This window comes from Nestor notabilis, unplaced genomic scaffold, assembly GCF_000696875.1.
Source record: "Nestor notabilis isolate BGI_N333 unplaced genomic scaffold, ASM69687v1 scaffold26844, whole genome shotgun sequence".
NCBI classification, from domain to species: Eukaryota; Metazoa; Chordata; class Aves; order Psittaciformes; family Psittacidae; genus Nestor; species Nestor notabilis.
Genome location: NW_009926410.1, coordinates 46,360 through 68,309, shown reverse-complemented (window position 1 = coordinate 68,309; position 21,950 = coordinate 46,360). Strand labels below are relative to the sequence as shown.

The 21,950-nt window shown below is 38.0% G+C and overlaps 1 protein-coding gene across 1 annotated transcript in view; it reads right to left on the bottom strand.

Moving 5' to 3' along the window:
* Positions 1-16,370: 16,370 nt before the first annotated feature.
* Positions 16,371-21,950, bottom strand: part of RBPJ (recombination signal binding protein for immunoglobulin kappa J region) — a 19,062-nt gene continuing 13,482 nt past the window's right edge. The window contains exons 7-10 of the mRNA XM_010013525.1: positions 19,759-19,899; positions 18,568-18,723; positions 17,716-17,819; positions 16,371-16,914 (exon numbers count right to left, since the gene is read on the bottom strand). Coding sequence (XP_010011827.1) covers positions 16,599-16,914; positions 17,716-17,819; positions 18,568-18,723; positions 19,759-19,899 — 717 coding nt within the window. The 3' untranslated portion in view covers positions 16,371-16,598. The remainder of the gene's footprint in view (positions 16,915-17,715; positions 17,820-18,567; positions 18,724-19,758; positions 19,900-21,950) is intronic.

The window sequence follows — 21,950 nt, the reverse complement described above, 5'->3', positions numbered from 1 at the left end:
CAGGATTTCCCTTAAGAGCAGGCACTTGCTCAAGACCACGTGCACAACTTTGCTAGGGCAGAGGACTGATCTGAGGGTAGCTGCCTTCCACAGGACCTCACAGACAAAGCCTGCCAAGAAAACCTGGATGAACAACCGTGTAGAGCAGGGTATGCCACTGCTCATGTTTCCGAACCAGAGCTAAACTACAATCAGATATACTCGCACCGTGCTCAGGCCGGAACGTGGCAGTCGTTTACTGACTGCAGCCAAACCAGCTTCTAATGTTACAAATGCAATGGTGAATGCAGGTTTTATTTTGTTTTCCCCATGAAGCATTAACCTTGGAAGTACCCATGTAGGTGTTGAGAGGATTCTAATGGCTACTCACCTACTTTATTTTCTCACATAGCCATTTTTCCATAGCCAATGCATTTTTATACAAATCGAGATACACAAATTAAGAGTGCCTCAGACTCAAGGACTGTACTTACTCCCTCCTCCATTTCCCAGGGCTTTGGTAAACATGCCTCATCTTTTTTTTTTCTCACTCTAAACTTAATGGATGTTGAGCTAAACTTAGTGTTCCTGGTGGCAAAAGATGCCTATTCTCAAGAGGAAAGTGAAGAAAGAGAAAACGTAATGGCTTTCTGTAAGGATTATATGAAAGGAGAGGCTGTAATCAGCATCAGAGACAGGGGGGTAGAGAGGGTTGGGTTTTTTGCAAATGTCTTGCTCTTCCATTCAGAATATGACATCGACCAACCAAATTACGCTTCACTCAGGTGTATGTAGGTCAGCAGTTTGCTCACTCTCTGACCTCAGTTTTCCTACCCATTTTTCTGTATGCATTATTCAGTTCTTTTATACAGCTCCAGCTTTCTTTCCCCGGCTTTTCTCTCATCAGTTACATCCACAACATAGAAATGCGTGCCTTCAAGATGCCAGAATTTCTGTGTAAGTGGTTTATAAAAAGACCCATTTCCAGCATTATCATTTATTTTTCCTCCTGCAATACTCGTTAGGCTGCCTTGGGTACCTACCAAAGTGACAAACATGCAAAGGAAATGTTTGTGACTTGTAAAGCCCCCGCTTTGCTTGCCTAATAGCAAATCATCCCTGCTAGGAGTTATTTGTCTGCATCTCTACAGGTAATTATGGCATGAAAAGTTTTCTTTGGCTTCCGCTCCCAGCTGTGTCCAAAAAGCACTGATTTCGAGCTAGTGAGATGTCAGTTGTCCACTGTACTGAGAGATGAGAACAAAACATCTTCATTAGCATCAGCAGGTAGCAAACATCAAGTAGGAATCATCCCCTATGAGGTAAACACCATTTAATTGACTTCCTGCTATTTTGGCAGTTATTAAAAATTTTAAAAATATCTCCCGATAGAATGGAGAAATACAACTTGTAATGTGTGTTTGATTTAAGACTGTGGACAAGTAGCTCCTGTGAACATCATACAAACGCCAGTGTTACAAAACAAGCGTGAGGAGCAGTCACAGGTACGGAGCCCACAGGAGAGGCGAGGGGCTGCTCATGCTCTTGGCGTGCTGACAGAGCCTTCTTTTTTTTTAATTAAATGGACGGTGGTTCAGGTTCAAATGTTCTGAGAATATTTAGCAACTGGCAAGAGGCCTCGTTCATGACCAAGTGAAGAATGACACTCGCAGGTGAAAGCACAGGGGCAACCACAATAAACAGATGACAACAGCCAAGAGAGAACTGACCAGACAGCTGAGACTGCTGCCTTGGCTCTTGTAAACCTGCTACAGCCCTTCTAACACCGAGATCTTCAGGATTTCATAACCAAACTGAGGCAGACATGGAGGAACCAGAGCTGCTTCCTGCTCTGAAACTGGCTTAAAACTCAGTCCACATCCCTGTGGGGGCATCTGGCAGCATTGCTATTACCATAAAGGAATATAAGCATAATAATGTCACCTAAGACACTTTGTCTTTCTGTCTTTGGAGTTGCTTTTTCTGTTGTCTTCCCAAAGGATGGTCCAGCCACAGTCCACATGCAGGCAGGAAAAATAACACTGTGGTTATGGCCTGAAGTTAATTCATTGCGTTAGAGAGGGCACGACTGCTGCTTCTGTTGAAAAGCCAACCCCTTGTAGCTTCCCAGGGTGCTACGACCAACTTAAACCTCTGACCATCTGATGACGGAAGGCAGACATCATCACAGGATGAGGAGGCTGCTGTGTATTCAACACAAAGAGCTTTTTATCTGCAGTCCAGACGTGGTCAGTGTTCAACTGAGCTATTAAAAAAAGCTAAAGCAATAGTGACCGAAGCAAATTCTCAGCTGTAAGACAGGTTATCACAGCGCATTTTTAACCAGAAGAAAGTCTTGCTAATAGCAAAGTCATCGCTTCACTGGGATTGCAGATCTAGGAAAAGGATCCAGAAAACATCTCTTAGTGCCCTTGTGTTTACTGGATAAGAAACCTGTTTAAATAGCATCAAGTGACTGCAGCAAAACAATACAGATCAGGAGAGACTGTCAGGCGTAGCTGTGCATTCCCTGGTATTTTTCAAGCATTTTTTCCCTGTTGTATTTATTTCTTTCCTTTTTAGGGGAAACTAAAAGTCAGTGGAAATTCAAAGAATGCTCATTGAAAGGCAGTGTTTTCCACAGGACATCAAATGTTTATTAACATCCAACCTCACTCCTCTGCTGCACTAATTTGTCAAATATCCATTAAAATCCACGGAGACTTTCTTTTGCTACACACTGAAGCCAAGATTGACAAGCCTCCAATTACAGAGGCTGTGTAGAGAGGGAGAGAGCAAGCTGCAGGTGTACAGCTTTGTCCTGTTTTGCTCTTGTGAGATTTGAAAGAGATTAATAAGATGGGTAGAGGAGCAAATATTTAGAAAGATGGTGACTAAAGAAAAAGGTGAATCCGATGCACTTGCACTGGAAACGTGGCTCTGCAGAGCCCAAACGCAGAGCTGGGGTAGGAATGGAAGGGAAGGAAGGTGAATGGGAAATGTCTTGGCCTTGTAGAGTTGGGGGAAAAGTTATAATAAGGAGGAAAGGACAATGTGATCTGATCTGTGGAGAGAGAAAATCATTGCAAACACTTTTTGTGTTTGGATTGTCAAGACCCTTTTGAAAGCAAGAAAAAAAAGCAGCTGTGTCCTGTACGTGGAGACACATTGGGGGTAGGCAAAATTTTACCTAGGCAGCAAGATGGAAGGAACACCCAACTTCACTTTATGTACAAATGCACTTGTTTTAAGCGAGGGTGAAAACAGAGATTTGGAAAGAAAACAACTATTCTGGAATGAATTTCTTTTCCACAGGCTTTGCACAGGATTTTGCTGCTGAAGGGATTCTGACGGCAAGACAGACCAGGCAAGTGGATCTGGGGGTCTCTCTGCGGTGTGCCCCAAGCCAAGAAGCCAGATGGAGAAGTGCTCTCAGGGCCATGGAGAACCTGCTGCATAAAACATACTGCTAGTAAGCAGAGCATTTTGTCTACCTGATGGGTTAAGGGAATATAATTCTATTTACCTCTGTCCCCAAAGCCTAATACCTCAGAACACTGTGCACCCATTGCACCTACTGGGAGCTCCACATCTTGCCCACCAGCTAACCCAGACCTCATCTCTGCCACCACTGGCATTGTAGGAGGTACCCTGTAAGGATCCTATATTCCATCAGACAGAGCTAGAAGTGACAAAGGTTCCAGAAACCATAAAACCCAGTTGTGGTCAGGTAAGTAGAAAAACAAGTACCTACATAAACAAGGGATTATTTAAAAAAGAAACTAAAAAACCCCACAACCAACACGCTCCTCCCCTCGAACTGTGGTGCTTGCGTTTATCAGTTACCAGTAACTGAAACAGGACACTACCCTTCACTAGCATCCTGTAAATGAGCTTAGAGAGCGGTACTCTCTGCTAGGAGGAAACAGGTATTGCCTCTCCTGCCCTGCCTCCAGCTCATTCTAGCTAAAGCTCTTTTTCACTGCAGAGCTCCTGTGTCCTCATTCTGTCGCCTAACAGCAGTCTGTTGTCTATCCCAGTGCTACCAGTTGGCTTTGCTATCCAAATCTACGTGTCTGCTTAGACTACAATGCCCTGTACATTCAATTATTCTCCTAACTCTTACCAAGAGCAACATGTTTCTAAATTAATATAAACTTTCCAAAATGCAATTTTATAACTGATTCATGTTGCATCTGCTCTTCCTCCAAATTTAGTTTGAATAATGGTTTCTAATCTAACACTATATAAAACAAACTGAAGAACTTTGCTATTATTTCCATGCGCCTGTGGTCTCAAATGTAGCCATCTGTGCAACTTCAGGCTCTGCTTCTGAGCCAAGAATTGTTATTTACTCACATCTGTCCTTAGTCTTCTCTGGAGGAACATATTTGTGTAAGTGCTTTAGAGTACATTTCTGGGTCTGTGAGACTCCCTCCACCTGTGCAATCAGTTATCTCAGATAGCAGTCAGGCGGGCTTTTGAGGAAGGCACACTTGGGAACACCTGCTTTTCAGTTACACCATCAAGTAACTTTACATCCACTTCTTTTCTTTTTTTTTTTTTTTGAATTATACTGCAAACTTTCATATTTGCCCTGATCTCCCTTTACTTTGTTTCCTAGCTTTAATACAAGCCTTTCTCTTTTACCTCCCACGACTGATCTCTAATCCTGGCAATTCCCATTGCCCATGTGGAGTGTGTCAGATATAACGCTCTCACACACAGGTCACCAGCAAAACTATTGTTGTTTTGTAATTTCAACTGCTCCTCCTGATGCGTTTTGGTTGGTTTCAAACTCTACAGTTAATTTTATTGACATTTCAGGATTTCTATGTCCTCTCTGACAAGTTACCTTTGAAAAAGGTTGGACCGTCTTGCACATTCTGGTTTCTTGCATTTGGGCCCTTCAGCTCTTTCCATGGGTGAAGTGAGATGTGACAACTACTAATCTACCTCTTCTGGAGTGGCCTACCAATGGCACCGAAAATCGCACCGAAAATCAGGGGCGACACAAATGTATCTTCTAGATTTCACTTTTTGCAATGCATTTCAAGGACTGACGGCACATACGTATCTATTGCTAAAGGAGGTGGAACTAGGTGAGAGCGGGTTAATGGCTTAAAGGTTTTGGCATCTGGTGAAGCAGGAGCAGAATTTTCAGGCCACCGAATGAGTACATAGATTGTGTCTGTACTGAAGTAAGAGGAAATCAGTTAAAAATATAGATATTTAAATGTCTTTTGGCTTGGGTGAGTGGATGAGGTAGTTTACAACTGCAACAGAAATCTTCAGAAAGGGATAAATCTTGCAAGAAGTGGTATAAACAAAGGTGCACAATACCTGAGGTGCTGCTGCTCACTTGGAAACCCATTATACTCCAATTAGCTACTTCTGCTTCAAACCCAGCCTGGAGTCAGTCCCATCTAACCCTATTTGTTCCCAAACAGCAGCTGCTATGAACAATTTTGGGCTTACATTTGTGGATTCTGTTGTCATCAATGAGAGTTTGTCTGGGTAAGGATGTCAGAATAAGCACAACTTCCCTTTTCTCTGGGTATCTGAAAGGAGATTGTGTATTCATTTTCAAGCGTTTGTTCCTACTGGTCTTAAATACATCAGCCCAGAATCCTATACTCAGGTGTATCCAGTGGGACTTCTGACCACAAACACCGATTTCTGGAGTGTGGTGTTGGGCTCAGGAGGCCACTGAAGTGGAAAGTCTCCATCAGGTCCAAAGTGCAGGCACCTATTATTTTAGTTTATTTTTGTCAGGTTATTTAGAGCCGATAGAACAGTTTTAGTGTTGTAGTAAGGTGCTGGAGGGTTTGTGTCATTTACGAGGCAACAATTCTTACACCTTCCTAATGAATTGACATTTTAGCTCTGCCTGTCAGCTGAGATTCCTGCATCTCTCCATTCAGCAGCTCAGTTGATTACCAGGCTGACTGATTCAGATGGCTTGGCAAGTAAAAACCCAGCACATTATTCACATATTTCTCATCAAACAACAGCCAGTAGGAGTTTTCTGGGCAGCAGCTACAGTTTAAATTCCAGAAGCCCCCAGTTTCCCTTGAACACAAATCCATTCTTATCCTTTCCATTTTTGTCTATGGTCTGCTATGCCTAGACACTTATCAAGGACCTATAGTATGAAGGCAATGGCTCAGTTAACATCAGTTTGCTTTTCATCTGTGCTCACCAAATCATTCATATTTCTCTGTCTCAGGGATATAATTCACTCCTTGAAGAACTTCACAGTTCAACTTCAGCTGGGAAGTTCAGTTAAGTGACAGTTCCTCAGGAGCTTTCCTATTAAACTATCAACTCAAAGAACTTTTGATGGAGATGAGGCACTCAGAGCGAACCCTTTTTGGCAGGGAGAAAGCTTCTCTAATCCAAGACAGAATTTCTGATTTAAGATGAGATGGGAGCAAGTTTTAGTTCTTCCTGGTTTTGGTTTGGAAAAAGGATTTAAACCTCAGTTTGCACCATTCCAGGTGAAATGAACCTACTAAAGGGTTACATGGAAAACAGTCTCTCTGGGCAGGGGTTTTATCAATGCCTATAAACTATTCTTAATTGGAAAATGAGGGAAAACAGATTAGAAATCCCTAGAGAAACTGTTACTGTACTTCAGTGGGATCCAAGACAGCTACTCATGTCCCAACTTTGCATTCAAAGCAAGTATCTCGACCAGAGATTTTTTTTTTTACCCTTTTCCACTTTTTAAAAAACTTTCCCTATGTGGCTCTAAAATACATCAAATTGGTTAAGATTAGGTAAATTCAAGATGATTTCAACTTAGACAGCACGCATGCTCAAGTTTTCCTAGGAGGTATCTTTTATATGATTTGATATTTTGTACCTGAGCTCTTGGCTGTTTACCAATGACAATAAATGAATTGCTTGAGAACAACAGATTGTAACTCAGTTCTGATGGAGTTCAGCAGCTGATTGCACTGCTGTTATCATCCATCTCTTATTTGATTTTTCCCATTTTACATTGTTAGGTCTCAGAATAAAATGATTCATAAGTCCTGGCCACCAAGGAGACACCTTAACTGGTACTCGACAGAGGGGTTTCATGTGTCATCATTCCTCCTTCTGAGCCAGCATCACTGTTGGCCAGTGGAACAAACCCCTAACAAACAGCATCTCCTCTTGGCCTATATGACAAGAAAGACTCTGACTTGCATAATGGCTGCATTCATCACATGATTCACAACCCCCATCAGCCCTGAAATATGCAGCAGCCTGGCTTAAAAGTTGGTGTTCACCTTTGCTGTTAACTCTCTCCTTCCATCTTATGTAATAATTTGGCAGTGCTTGCATTTTACTTAAGGTCTAAACTCTTTTTTTTCACCCTCATCTGGGACCTGGACAAATGTCCTTTGCATCAGGACTGTAAATTTCCTGCATCAGAAAAATGAGAAGTGTCCAATTTGCATTGAACATGCCATAGTGCTTTTGCAGAGAACATTCCACAAGCTAACATTTAAACATCATTTTTAAAAGAAAGTAACATTTCCCTATATACAAAATTAACTGAAAAACAAGATAAACATCAATACTGTTAGTGTTCACTCTAATATGACCAGCTGCAAATAATTCACTTGTCAAAATAGAATGAGAGTACAAATAAGAGAAAGAGAAGTTAGATTGTAATATAATGTGAAACTCGTTAATAATTTTTTCTAAGATCCCAACAGATGAATAGCAAAACTCTGCCCGTATTTCATAACTATTCCTCAAGGTAGCGGGAGGAACAAGCTACAAACAAAGATTCATATGTAATTTTTAAAAGCTATGACTGCATGACATATTAAGTTTTCTCCTTGCTGTGAAGATAATCCCATGCAGGTAGTAAGCCTAGTTTATTGCTTCACCATCCGCATGTCCAGTGAGAGGAGACGGATTTTTTTTGTTTTCTAATTTAACCCATTTATATTGGTAGCCAATACCTATTTTCTCAAAGGTCATCTGTAAGATGATAGTAAAAAGTTCTGCAAAAGCAGAATTTCATCAAAATTTATAATTTAAATCTGAATTTTGAAGTAGTCTAGGATATAAAGACACTCAGATAATAAATTTTTAGGATGAAACACGCTTGGTTTATGACAGCTTAAGAGCCAAAGTATCTGAAGGTAGAATACAAAACAACAATAAAAATCACGTAAGTTTTTCTTTGAATAAATAGCATAAAATTAACTTGAATAATGAACCAGTAGGTAGAAAGTGCAGATGTATTTGAAAGCTTAAACATTTACTGATTGCATTTATACCCCCAAAATAAGAAAAAGAGTTCTCCTTATCCACATTACTTGTAAATTTAATAAACTTTTCAGACCATTGTTTCATTTCTATGTCTATTAAATCTCCAAGGTAAAACCCTTTACCAGAAATTGAGTTAGAAGCCCAAAACTTTCTGAATGTACGGAACTGGGAAAAAGACAGAAATGTCACTCTCACAACTGAGATCATCACATCAAGCAGAGTCCAAAACCCAGATGGCTCCTCAAACCCTGGCATGATGTAAAAAGCAGTATGTAGCAGCAAAAGGGCTGTCAAAACAGACACACATGCCCACAAAAAGGTTAATCCACGTCAGGCCCTTCAGAAATAATTTAATTTGCTTGGAACTCTATTCTGAAATTTCACTAACTGATCAGTGATCTGCACAGCACTGCCACAAGGAGTCTTCATTTGGAAAAAAACCCCAAAACTAAACTGCTTTTTCCAGAACCTTGTGTTCCTTGCCTGCTTTGTCAATAAAAGACTTAAGGTTTTTGTGGTTTTTAGTGGTTTCACAAGATATTCTGCTTTGTATTGCTGCAGGCTGCAAGACTCTGCCACCTTAACAACTATACTTGATCACACCACTTAAAATGATTGTCACACAAATCAAGCTCCACCACCCATAAAATCTCATCAGGCTGAGGAAACAATGGGACTGCTGACTTTCTTCCCTCAAAGAAGAAAGTAGATGCTGTGGCAGAAATTACATTGACTTCAAAGGTAAATCTGCAGTTGTCTCGTCTATATGTCAAGGTCCTTGTTTTCTCAGTCTTGCAGACAAAGAACTCCACAGAACTATGTTAAACAGCATGAGAAATTTAAAATTCTTGCTTTCAAAAGCAAAGCACAGAAACACCTTTCATGAGGACCACTTAAAGAATCAGATATACCATTTCTTAACCTCGTGATTTCTTTCATTTAAAATCTAATAATGTTGCTGAATCTCTCACATTTTTTGTGAATTCCCAATTATGTTTTTTAGGGCAGTAAATTACCATGAATCCTCTATTTGCCCTTTGCCAATTTCCACAAAGTAAAATTGTTGACAGTGAGAGAACTGAAATAGAATTTGAAGCACACCTAATTGAGAAGATAAAAAAACCCCAAAACAGAAAAAAGTACAAGAAAGGGAAAAAGACATAATTTAAGACATCACAGTAATAGATTACTGGGGATGAAAATAAACAATGGAAGCTAACAAGATACAAACTGACCATTTGTGTCTGTGGTTTGTGTGTGTGTATCTATATGGTGCTGCATGAGACCTGCTTACAGGGTAAAGAAATATTTAGAGTTCACACTGAACTAACTCTGCAATCACATGTACATACAGAAGTATCATGCAAAGTTGTCTACATGCAGACCAAAACCCAAGTTTGAAGTCACTGCTGTCACGTTTGCCATGTGTAATGAAGACAGCAGTGTGGATCTCAGGATTACACACCATTTCACAGCACAGATACCTTGGCTGGATTAGTGCTAAACAGACTTAATACAATTTATCAGAATTATCAAAATCAAGCAGAAACACTAGAACAAACTGTCGCACTCAAAAAATAAAAAGCCACTGGGCTCAAACCAGAATTAAACTCACTTGGAGCGTTAAAGAACTACTTAAATGTTTCTGACCAGTTGGCTACTAAAACAGTTAGTTTCAAGATAGAAAACACAGTATGTACATAGCTCAGTGCTTCTATCTTTTATACAATTGTATTCTTGAAGCAGAACTATGAAGGTCTTAAAAAGATGCTGATGATATGGTCTGTAAGGCTGTGGTTTCTGTAACAAAATCCTTCCTTCTGTAAAGGATGGCCAATGGAGAACAATTCATTATAAATATCTTAAAGTATGGGTATAGCAATGAACAAATGAATGCAGCTGCTATTACTTATTTGTTGTCAAAGGCCTCAAAGTCAAGTCACTCAGGAGAAGCTGAAGTAGAAAGTGAGAAATGGAGGCAGGGCGCAGAATTAGCTTGAATGGCACAAGGTCCCATCTTGCCTGAGAAACACATCTGTGGGAATTTGCAGAGGTGGGAAACGACAAGTTTCCCAGTGAACAAATCAGCAACTAGAACAAAGGTATTTTAGTTAAAAGCAGAGATGATTTTAAGGTTTTAATGAACACAGATGAGAAGGCAACATGACAGCAAATAAAAGGCAAATAATAAGCAAAGAATTTCTACATTCAGATGAAGACTCACAGGCACCTTTGTATGTTTCCAAATTACGTGTCATCTTCAGATGAAGATCTGCAGATCACTAAGGCCAGGTCTGTAGAAACTTCTATTCAATGTACCTACAAGCAGCTTAAAAAACAACCAACATTTCCTTCTCCCCCATCCCACAGCACAACAGCAGAAACAGGAGAGATGACAGCATAGTCTCACAAGTTAATAGTTCACCTTACTTAACACCAACTCCTTTCTCCTAAATTATGCAGCAAAATTTACACATTCAGAGAAAAACCAGAAACTAATTAAGGATCTCGAAAAGTTCCCGTACATGAAAAGTAAGGGAACTGAGACAAGAATACAAAGGCAATAGCGCATAGAAAAAAGCGGCAGCAAACTTTTAACCATCCTTTTCCATACTTGAAGGAGACGCAGAATCTGAAAACTGTCAAATTCAGGCAGCTTTATCAGATCTTTTTCAGACAGCAGTTAGCTTTCAAGTTTGCTTAAGACTTCCTCAACTTACTTCTCTTTAGCATACATAATTAATGTTGATATTCAATATGAAAGTATTGATAAATACTTGAGAAAATAAACAATGGGGGGTAATTCTCAATGATTTTGGCCTCACGTTAAGCATGTGCTACTAGATATCAGAACTAAATATCCTTTATGGACACACTGAGCACATACACGTGGGTTTTTATCCTTCTCAGAAGCATGCAACTCTAATCTACACAGGGTACTGAAAAAAGTAAGCTACACGTCCCAGTTCTTTAATTCTGAATGCTTCTGAAATAGCATATATTGCATGTAATCCTCCAAATGAATCCTCTCCTCTAGCCAAATAATTTCATGCCATTCTCCTTTCAATCCTCTACTCTGGATTTTAGAAGTATTTATTATTGAGACTGTTTATATAGCTAATTGCCAGGTTTAGATTAAGAGATTTTTTTTTTCTATCAGTAGTTCTTCATCTAAGACCAGCACCACCTCACAGATTTTCTTCTGTACCAACAGTAAAGTCTAGCAAATGACCACTCCATCTGCCAAAACCTCAGATCCAATTCCTATTCTGTTCCAGAAGAATCAATTTATCATTCCAGAAACAGACTGCAAGAGTTCTTAAAAAATAACTTTGAGATGTAATCTGGCCATACTGTCCCTGTTTCAAACAGCAGAAGCTCTACAAGTGTTGAGTTTCTGGCTATTTTATGTGCCTCAGTAACAATGACACTCACCTCTGCAGATGTCTCAATAAAAATCTGTTATATGCTTCCTTTATCCAAATGATCTATTTTTTCCAATGAGATCTCTCTTGCTCTCACCACACTTTCTTAGCAACCACGTCTGGCCCCTTCACAGTATTACGGATAAACTAGTGATTCTTGGATTTGTTTAACACAAAACTAGTACTTGTAGGTTTCTGCCATTCCAGATTCTCTCTCTGCTGTGTCCACTTCTCATCTCAAAAACTTTTTTCAAGTGACTGTCACTTGTGCTTGCAAACTAAATGAGTGCATAATTCCTAAGCTCCTTATGGCCCTACCAGAGTATTCTGTCACAGAAAGAAACTTGCTTGCTAAATTTCTACTTCTAATTATTAACCAACTGAAAGAAATATCAACAGCCCGCAGCTAAGGAAAGGATGGAAACAAGTCAGGTATACTAGTTACAATAATAAAGCTGCTAAAGTTAAACAATTAAACAGTTATTTTTTTCTTATTTAATAAATAATATAAAAAAGTGAACCAGTTGTTGGTTTGGGTTTGGTTTTTGGTTGTTTGGGGTTGTTTTTTTTTTGTTACATTATTGGAAATAAACAGTTTCTTATCTAACTCCAGCAATAATACAAGCAGTAATGAAACCGATTTAGATTTTTGGGTGGACATTCCATATCCTGTTTAAGTGGAGTCCAGTGTGCACAGCCTCACAACTAATGATGACTTTTCCACTCCTGGCTTGGTCTTCTTTTGTGGTGTTCTGGCTCCACAGATGACCTCACTGTTTGTTCACACAAATAAAATAAGAAAATAAAAACCATATTCCTTGGTTAACAGTGAGAAAATCCACAAAAACGTGGTAAGCTTCAACACCTGATCAAATCATAACTACTTTTAAATTGTTGTACAGATGTTCAATTATGTTTGTCACATCAGCAGTAACATGGCATTTTCTCTTTAGGAAAAACAAAAAAAGAAACCCAATAGCATATGCACATACACACACAGAGAGTACACTTGACAAAAAACACTTTTATGTGGTTTACATTTCACTTTTATTTAATCCTCAAAACTGCCCATATTGCAGGGTTTTTCTTGATGAAATATGGAACTGAGCAATTAATTCTACAAAATTATGGTAAAAACTTGCTCATTTTTCTACCTTATTGCTAAGAAACTTTACAGGTGCACAGTTTGTAAAAATAACCCTTTTAAGACTGAATGTATACACATGCTACAGGATTTAAAAAGAAGTCATTAGCATAGCACCTCCAGATGGGGCAAATGCAGTGGTGAACACAGCATGTTTACAAAGTTAGAACTGCTCATTTAATTTACAGCATCTAAAGGGAAGAAATCGTTCAGTCCTAAAAGGGTTAAGTAGAAACCCTAATATACTTCTTTTTCTAACAAAGCTGCCACTCAATCCCACAGTACAGTGCTTGAAAACAAAGTCAAAAGTCTGGCACAGGAAAGTATACACATTTGTTCAGTACTCATAAACACAGCTGCTTTTGAAAGAAAGTAAATAATATGGTTAATAATTGAAGAGTATCTTAGTTTCAAGATGGACACCTCAATGGAGTCATTCAATCAACAAGTGGGTAGCTTACTTCCAATAGATAATTTGTTTCACTTGGCATTAAAATTTTGTATATGGGGAAACCTCTCATTTATGTCTTGAGTTCATGTCTTTTCAGGTAACCATTCTGATCTTATAAGTCTGTGCAATGAAAAGAAGTACAGAATACCATTATTAACACAATTGTGGGATGCCTTCAGGGCAAATAATTAGGAAAAACATCAGCAGCAGATTATTAAAGACTAGGCTAGTGTTGAATTCTGAAATGCAGTTCCAAACAAAAGAAAGTAGAAAAAGGCATTGCTAAATTTGAGCACTTAATATGCTTTTTATGCTTTTTCTTCCTATAGTTGGAACAATAACAACATTCTGAACACAGACTCAATTTCTATGTATATAGAATTAACAGCAGACTTAACACAGCTAGACTTGAACAGTTATAATAGTTTCATACTGAAACATTCTAAACGTAGTTTTATCAAAATCTTGAGATATTGTTAATAGCATGAAAATTGATTAACAGCTCACAAGGCCAATAAATCTAACAATATCACCCCACAGGAAAAAGTTCAGGAAGATAATATATCTGAACAACCGGACATCTTAACAACAGTAAGGACCTGGAAGACCATTTCTGTACTACTGAATAACTACTGGCAACAACGGAGCCACAAGCCCAAAGGTAAAATGGGGTTTAAAATGATCTTGTAAGCAGAACTTCAATAGTCTCTTTTTTTCACCCACTTGACTGTAGTGTGTAGAACAGCAGAAATTAGGCTAAGTCATTAGGTTCTTTACAAGTCAAGGAATATTACATCTATTGGGCAAAATTACTGTAAGTACAGAAACTGAATATAAAAAAGTATTGCATTTATATGTAAAAATTTTAAAATAATGATTATAAAAGCACGTGTCAAGTTCTGAAAAGCTATTTTAAATAGTCTTTGAAGGTTAAAAGGCTTGTTATGGTTTGCCTACTGTGTGTATATTGTGGTTTCTTCTTGAATACCCTATGAATCTGATATATATTTATCACTTTAATTCTCAGTCTAATTGGTGATGAAAATCTGTGGCTCTTGTATTAAGCCGTATTGTAAGATAATTATGTGCTTCTAACAAAAACACTGTGAAATGATTCCTGCCACAACACAATTAAAACAAAGTTTTATAGCACATACAAAGGTAAACAGATTTGCAAGTAAATGCCAGTAAACAGTTTAAAACAGAGATAAGGCCACAATGAATTCTGCCCTTGGTCACTGAAACGGAGATGAGGTGAGGCAGTATTCACTAGTGCTAAGAACCAGCATTGCAACGATCTCATGAGAAGAAATTTTGTCAAACAGAATAGCAAATATGAAGGCCTGTGGTAGAATACAAGCACATTTTCAAAGGACAGTGGCACTGATTTTACTATTAGCTAAATATGCTTTATAATTGATTTCTTCCTTTAACCACACTGTTTCACACACACACAACGGAGCACTAAAGCAAACAAGTAGAACGGAGCATCAGAGTACACAAATATGGTGCAGAGACAATGCTTTAAAATGGTGGTGGGTGTTGAAACTGGAATAAGTGGTCAGAAATAAAAACCCTATGAAAATAGTCAACAGATAAGCTTGTAAGCAATGCACTGTAGGAAGCCACAGGTTCACATTTACACAGCAGTTGTGACTCTTGCTTCAAGGTATGGAAAAGGCTGAACACAGCACAGAATTTGTATTTTGGCTTTTAAAAAGGAAGATCATGCTATCAGAACTTGTCCTATGAGTCTATGCCTAGTTCTGTGACTACAAACGAACTACTGGGGTATACTTTCAAATACAAATGAGTCAGGCAGGTCTACAAGGAGAGACAAAAACATGGCAAAGTCAAAATGAAAAACAAATGCAACAACCAACAAAGTCAAAGTGCAAATGAGCCTTGAATTTATGATGGAGAGAAGACTTGAATGCTGCGTAATAAAGAGAAACCCACAGGAAATAAGGATAGGAGGAGTTAACATCTTCATAGTGCTTTTATGATTTTCTATTTGCCCATTTCTAAGCAATAAAATTTACGTATCTAGTTATTATGGTATGATCACTTCACAATGAAAGCACGTTCTCAATACAAGTGTTACATCAAAGTCTGGCCTAATTTACTGAACAGGATGAAGAAAAACATGCTTGTTGTGATTCTCAAATGATGAAGGGCATCATCACCTACCAATCCCATTTGTAGCACATACTTCTCATGGTACTTTAGTTACATGCCAACAAGACAGAAGACATGCTGCCAAATGAAGTTATTGGGGACATTCCACTTTTGAAATAAAACATTTAACTTACACTTAATACAAATTATGTACAAGATTAGAAAAACCTGAAGAGATCCTGAAACGTTTTCAGATGTAATATGACTGAGCAAGGAAGAGGGGGAGTAACCCAGTAACAACCCTTCAAAAACACCAATGTATGCCTGTGACACGAACAATCATTAATATGACTGCTTGAGATGCCACTTTAAAAAAAAAACTCATGTAATGTTAGAACCTCATGAATTATCACTATAAATACATATTTAAAAAAGGAAAACAGAAATAACTATTAACAATGACTGAAAACAGAGCACTAAAGTTAACATACATTGCATGTATTGCAGGCAAGGCAGAGGCATTTTTTAAAGCTTTTGCACAGACTTCATATAATCTTAAAAAAAATATGCTGGCCTTTACAAGGTTCTACTTGCTGAAATAAAAACAATTTCAGTCCATAAAAAGTCACAAGACTTCAGTTTAAAAAAAGGAACAGTTCCAGCCACAGACCAAAAATATATATATTTTTTTAAAACTGGAAGAGTATGGTAATTAGATTATACAAGCATGGTCAGGCTTGGAACCTGAATATACTTCAGAGCAAAAGCTCAGAGGAAAAAAAAAATATAAACTATTTGGTAACAAAAGTGTACTATATGTTGTGATACAAAAAAGGTATGGTGAAAATGTACCTTTTATACTAAAGCTTATACAAGTTCCTTGGTCCATAAAAACTATGTTGTGTTCATGTTTTCTAGTTTGCTCAACATGTATCCCAGCCACATTTTTTGTTTCTTGCCCATTAAAAAAAAACAGCTGAAAAATAGATTTTCAATAAAGTTCTTATGTTTCGGATGTTGGGGTGATGGTTGGTTTTTTTTTTTTATTGTGGCTTCTATATTTAAGCTCAGCACTTGTGGGTAACAAGGTTCAAATAATATCACCTAAACTGGAAAGGTGTTTTCCCATGAAACCACAAAAATTGTTCAGTTCTCTTGAATGTAGCACTCAAAAGTCAGTTAAAGTCCAGACAAACAACAGTAGTTAGGAAACTACAGTTGCTGTAGATGATGTGACATTGGTTGGATTTGTGCTGACATTTGTGTAACTTCCCTCGCTGTTTGTATTTGTTTCACTGGAAGCCATGAGGCTTGAGTTGGCTCTGAGGATTGCTCCAGCAGCACTGCAGTGTGGTCGTGGCCCTGGTTCCGGTGTGTATGTAAAGGTAAGGCTGGTGGAGTAAATTATGCCATCGTTACGGACCAAAGTTACTGGAACCTGGACTGGCTGACGGACCCACCTCCAACCCTCTCGAAATGCAGAAATGTCTGGAACAACACACAGCATGCTCTCTGCGCACCTGAAAAACAGAAGAGTCAACTGAGCACAATAAAACTTAAGCTTAGAGAATAGAACAGATCAGAATAGTTCAGTTGGATGGGTCTTACAACAGATCTTCTAGTCCAACTGCCTGACCACTTCAGGGCTGACCAGAAGTTACAGCATATTATAAAAGTGTTTTTCAAATGCCTCAAACACTGACAGGCTTGGGGAATCAACCACCTTTCTAGGAAGCCTGTTCCAGTGTTTGACTGCCTTCTCAGTAGAGAAATGTTTCCTAAAGTCCAGTCTAAACCTCCACTGACACAGCTTTGAACCACTCTCACGCATCCTGGCACAGAAAATCTCAGCACCTCTGTCTCCACCTTCCTTCCTCAGGAAGCTGTAGAGAGCAAGAAGGTCACCCCTCAGCCTCCTTTTCACCAAACCAGACAAGCCCAGAGTCCTTACCTGCTCCGCATAGGACACTCCTTCCAGCCTATATCCTACCAGCTTTGTTGCCCTCCTCTGGACACATTTAAGTATCTCCATATCCTTCTTAAACTGTGGGGCCAACAACTGCACACAGCGCTCAAGGTGAAGCTGCACCAGTGCTAAATACAGTGGAATAATCACCTTTACTGACCAGCTAGATGCAGTTTGCCCTCTTGGCTGCCAGGGCACACTGCTGACTCATACTGAGCCTGCTGTCAACCAGCACTCCCAGATCCCTCTCTGCAGGGCACAAAGTATACACTTCACAGTATGTACACACGAATATACGTTCTTCAAAGCATCCGGTAAAATGTAATCACCATAAAAGTAGTAGGAAATACTGTACCTGTACATGGTTTCTGCTTCCACATCCCCAAACCAGACACGTAAATTTGGAGTGAAGTTCTGTCCTGTAAGTTCCAACATTGCTACATCCCCACCACCATTCAACTGAAAGGAAGTGAATAGGGGGAAAAAAAAAAAAAAAAGAAAAAAAGAAAATCCACTGTAAAAAACTATTAATAAAAATATACACCCCTCTCTGAGGAAAAAACCAAAACAAACAAGAAAAAATTTTTCACATGCATATGAGAGCTGTAAACAGTGCTGGTTTTATCAGCTGGATAAAACTGAAAGAACTACCTATGCAACTGAACTGTAAAGAAATAATGCATCTAAAAGATACTGCCAATTAATTTGATATCCACTTCCAAGTGGAAGTTTTGATAGTGGCTACTCAGAACAGGAGTCAATAAGGCTTTGAAAACAAAGAACAAAGAATCTTTCGGAGAACGTGTTAGGAGAGCTTCAAGTTTTTCCACAGCAGAATGCTGATTTTCTTAATACGGCATCTGTCTGGCTCTCTTTGATCTATGGTTGGCTGGTTCAAGAGCCAAAATCGATTTCTAAATAATCAAACAGAAGTAGAAGTCCTAAGGATATTAATATCATAGTACTTTAAGAAATAAAAGTCTTAATGTATAGAACAATATTATTCCTAAGATGGATAGGCTCATGTATTCTGAAACATAAGTAAGAAAAATTGTTACAATATAAAGTAAATTTCCTATTTATAAAGCAAGTAAGAATGCTTTCCTACAGTATTCCACAATGGTACCATGAAGGTTAAATCTGCATGACAAAAATAATCTCACATAAGAGAGTTTATTAAAACAAAATAAAAATAAAATTAACTTACTTGAAGACTTTCTACAACAGGCACAGGTGTCACAGGAGCATGGACTGGTCCCATCCCCTCATAAAATGTGTATTCTGCTTTATCTGTGCTAATGATTGTCCAAGAAGCTCCATCATTAATCATTTCTTTATTTGGTTCTTTTGGGCATGGAGTGGCCTTAGAAAGAAAGAAAAGTTTTCAATCTGACCTGTAGACTCATTTGCTAAGTCACAGAGCTAAAAAACAACTAAGCCAGTAACAATGTCTATTTCAAAGACATGTTTCCTTATACATTTCTTTGTAACCAAATGACCTAAAGAAACAGTCACATACATTTCAGCAAAAGTAGTAGAAAACTAAAGCTCGTGAAAACGCTGTAACTCTCACCTATGATACTGTCACTTTCCAACCTTCTGTTTATTATTGGGTTTTATTTCAGTTCAGCTTTCAAAGTTTTAGTATTATTCAACAGCTAATATCCAACAAACTACACCAACTAGAAGCTATTTAAAATAGATCTTGTTTTAATAATGCAAAGTGACTAAAACACCTACAGACTGAAGTATAATACTTTTCATTAGCAATGACTTACATAAGGCCAACATTTTGTTTTTCTTTTTAGAGAGTTCTTCTCCACCCACAAAATGACAGAAAACACAAGCTTATAGAATCACAGATTCGTATTTCAGTGTCTATGCAGACATGGGAGAGAAGCTGAACTGACAATCCTGCAAATTAGTCAAACTTTCACTGTTTCCCTGTAAACAGTACTGAATTAGTATACACGCATACATAGAAAGTACACTGACGACTATTTTTTGTAGCAACAAATACCTCTCTGACTAATTCCAGCATCTAGCAACCAGTAAGAAAATTACGTATAGGTTAAACACAGGTACAGAAAAAAAATGGGACTCAAAAATTCTAACTTTAAATACCTAAACTCTGTTTTCTTCCATTAAGCTTTAAGGATATCTACAGAAGTAACCATAACCTTCACTCTTCAAAATGTCAGATAAACTTCAACTAGCATGAATTTACCAGTTTAGACGAAAAGAAGTTAAGATGAAAGCTGTATTCTCATGTGGACTCTTCATTTTGCTATGATCATGTAAAAAAGCACTGAAAACAGCTTGCAAGGGAAATGTGTAACAAGGATAGGAACTACAGATCTTTCCAAGCTCAAGCTCAACCCCGTTTTAAATAACTCACTTGAAATTGGATTATTCTCTCTTGGGAAAGGCACAAATACATTCTCTCAGTGTCTTTAAGGTAAAATGCACATTTATGGAGCTGCGATACTGGATCATCTGCATCCAATAACGCTGTTTGTTTATCTACTTTTCGAATTATCTGTGAAGGAAAATCATACATACACATCTAGGTCAATTTCTGTACTTCATTACATTGGAGATTACATATGTGCTGTTAGTAAAAGGTATTTTTTTTAATTTCCATGCCTCCTGTTTAAATACCAACATTAGATTCATAATTCTCAATGCTTTTGAAACAAAAACACAACATTGAAGTGACAGTACTACATCTTCAGTGTGCTGCATGAATATGTATTTTATCTTTTTTTGCTGTAAGACTAGGAAACACCTTGATGCTTCAGCAAAATCTACTTTTGTTCCATTTCATGGTACAAACAAGCAGTACATCAAGTATTAATAGACTTCTACAGAATCTTCCATCATTGATAGCATCCACAACATTCTGTGGCAGACTGGCTGCTGACTGGGAACAGTTAAAAATAAATATTTACTTTGTAGGTATTGAGATTCCCTTAAGTAAAGTTTTGCAAAGACAGTGTACCTTAACAATAGGTGGTCACTAAATACTAAAGACAACTGCAAAGAACAATTGTTCCTCACATCTGGCAGTTCAATGAAAAAGTATCTGCTGACTTAACTCAGAGTTGTTATACTAATTTATTTTTAAAAATTAAAAAAGTTATTCCCTTACAGACAGTGGAAATCTGTAGCTTGGAATTTTAACTCAACTTCTAGAAAAAAGTTTAATACTTCATTTTATGCAACATCAGCAGAAGCAGCAGCCAAAGTGCTTGAAGATTTCTAAGGCGACAATCAGAAAGCCAACCAAGTCCTCTGGAATTTCTAATGATAATAAATGGCATTATTAGCAATGTAAGTTTCAAGGTTAACTTGTTTCTTCAAAATTCTTTGCATTAAACTATAAAATGTCTGCAAGTTACCTTTCAATCACGTCACCTTCAATCAATCTTATAAAGAAGCATGACAAGCGTTCCCAATAGCAAACCTAACAGGAACCTTTAGCCTAATTTTCATAGAATAGTTAGGGTTGGAAAGGACCTTAAGATCATCTAGTTCCAACCCCCCTGCCATAAGCAGGGACACCACACACTTAACCATGTCGCCCAAGGCTCTGTCCAACCTGGCCTTGAACACCGCCAGGGATGGAGCATTCACAGCTTCCTTGGGCAACCTATTCCAGTGCCTCACCACCCTCACAATTTTAATCTATTTCTACCTAAAAATAACGTTTTTGGAATCATAAATGATGGCATCTCCTTTCAGCAACAAGAAAATATTAACATGAAGCCCACAGATAAAGCGAGATCCTCTTACTGAATGTCATGTGCACTGAACCAGATCAGTAGTAAACAGGCCTGGATTTTTCTGTCAAATAACATGATTAATTCAAGTGATCATTTTATCCACTTACTCTGAGCAATTTTACTCTTCTTTTTTAGCTAAGTTTGATATTAGGAGAGAATCTCTCATTATAGTCCTAGTAAAATAAGTCTGGAAAGGGGAAGAAAAGCCTGCCTTCGGGGAAGGTTGGTTTTACATTGGCACATTCTAAAAATTGTTTCTAGTTAAAAGCGGAATTGGCAAAGCCTTGTATGAAGTTCATAATAGGCTGCAAACCACAATTTCACAGAGGACTGCATATGAAGCACTGTTTATTATCAGTCACATAAAATTCCACTTAGGCTGACATTAAGTGCATAAAACAGGAGGAAAAAAAAAATCTGTAATTATACAAGGACTGAAATTGTCTCTTTCTAAAAAAAGTAATTCCAAAGGCCTTTTCAATGTTCCATATTTAAAACAGACAGTATTAATAAATGTCCAAAATGCTTTTGCAAGCTGATATTGGTATCATTATATATGCCTAGAAGTACATAGAAGTGGTTTTAGATTCAAGTTGGAAGAGCATTCTTAAAGCTGTCCTGAACTCAACAAACGGAATAGTCCTACCGGCTGCAAAGACTTTATTTACTCAGCTATTTGATATCATATATTTGATATCATATAAATATTTGATATTTAAAGTATTTTGCTACACTAGGGCCTACATTACTGTTTTTAAAATAGGCATTTTCTTAAGGACAGCTTGCAGATTAACTTAGTTTGGCA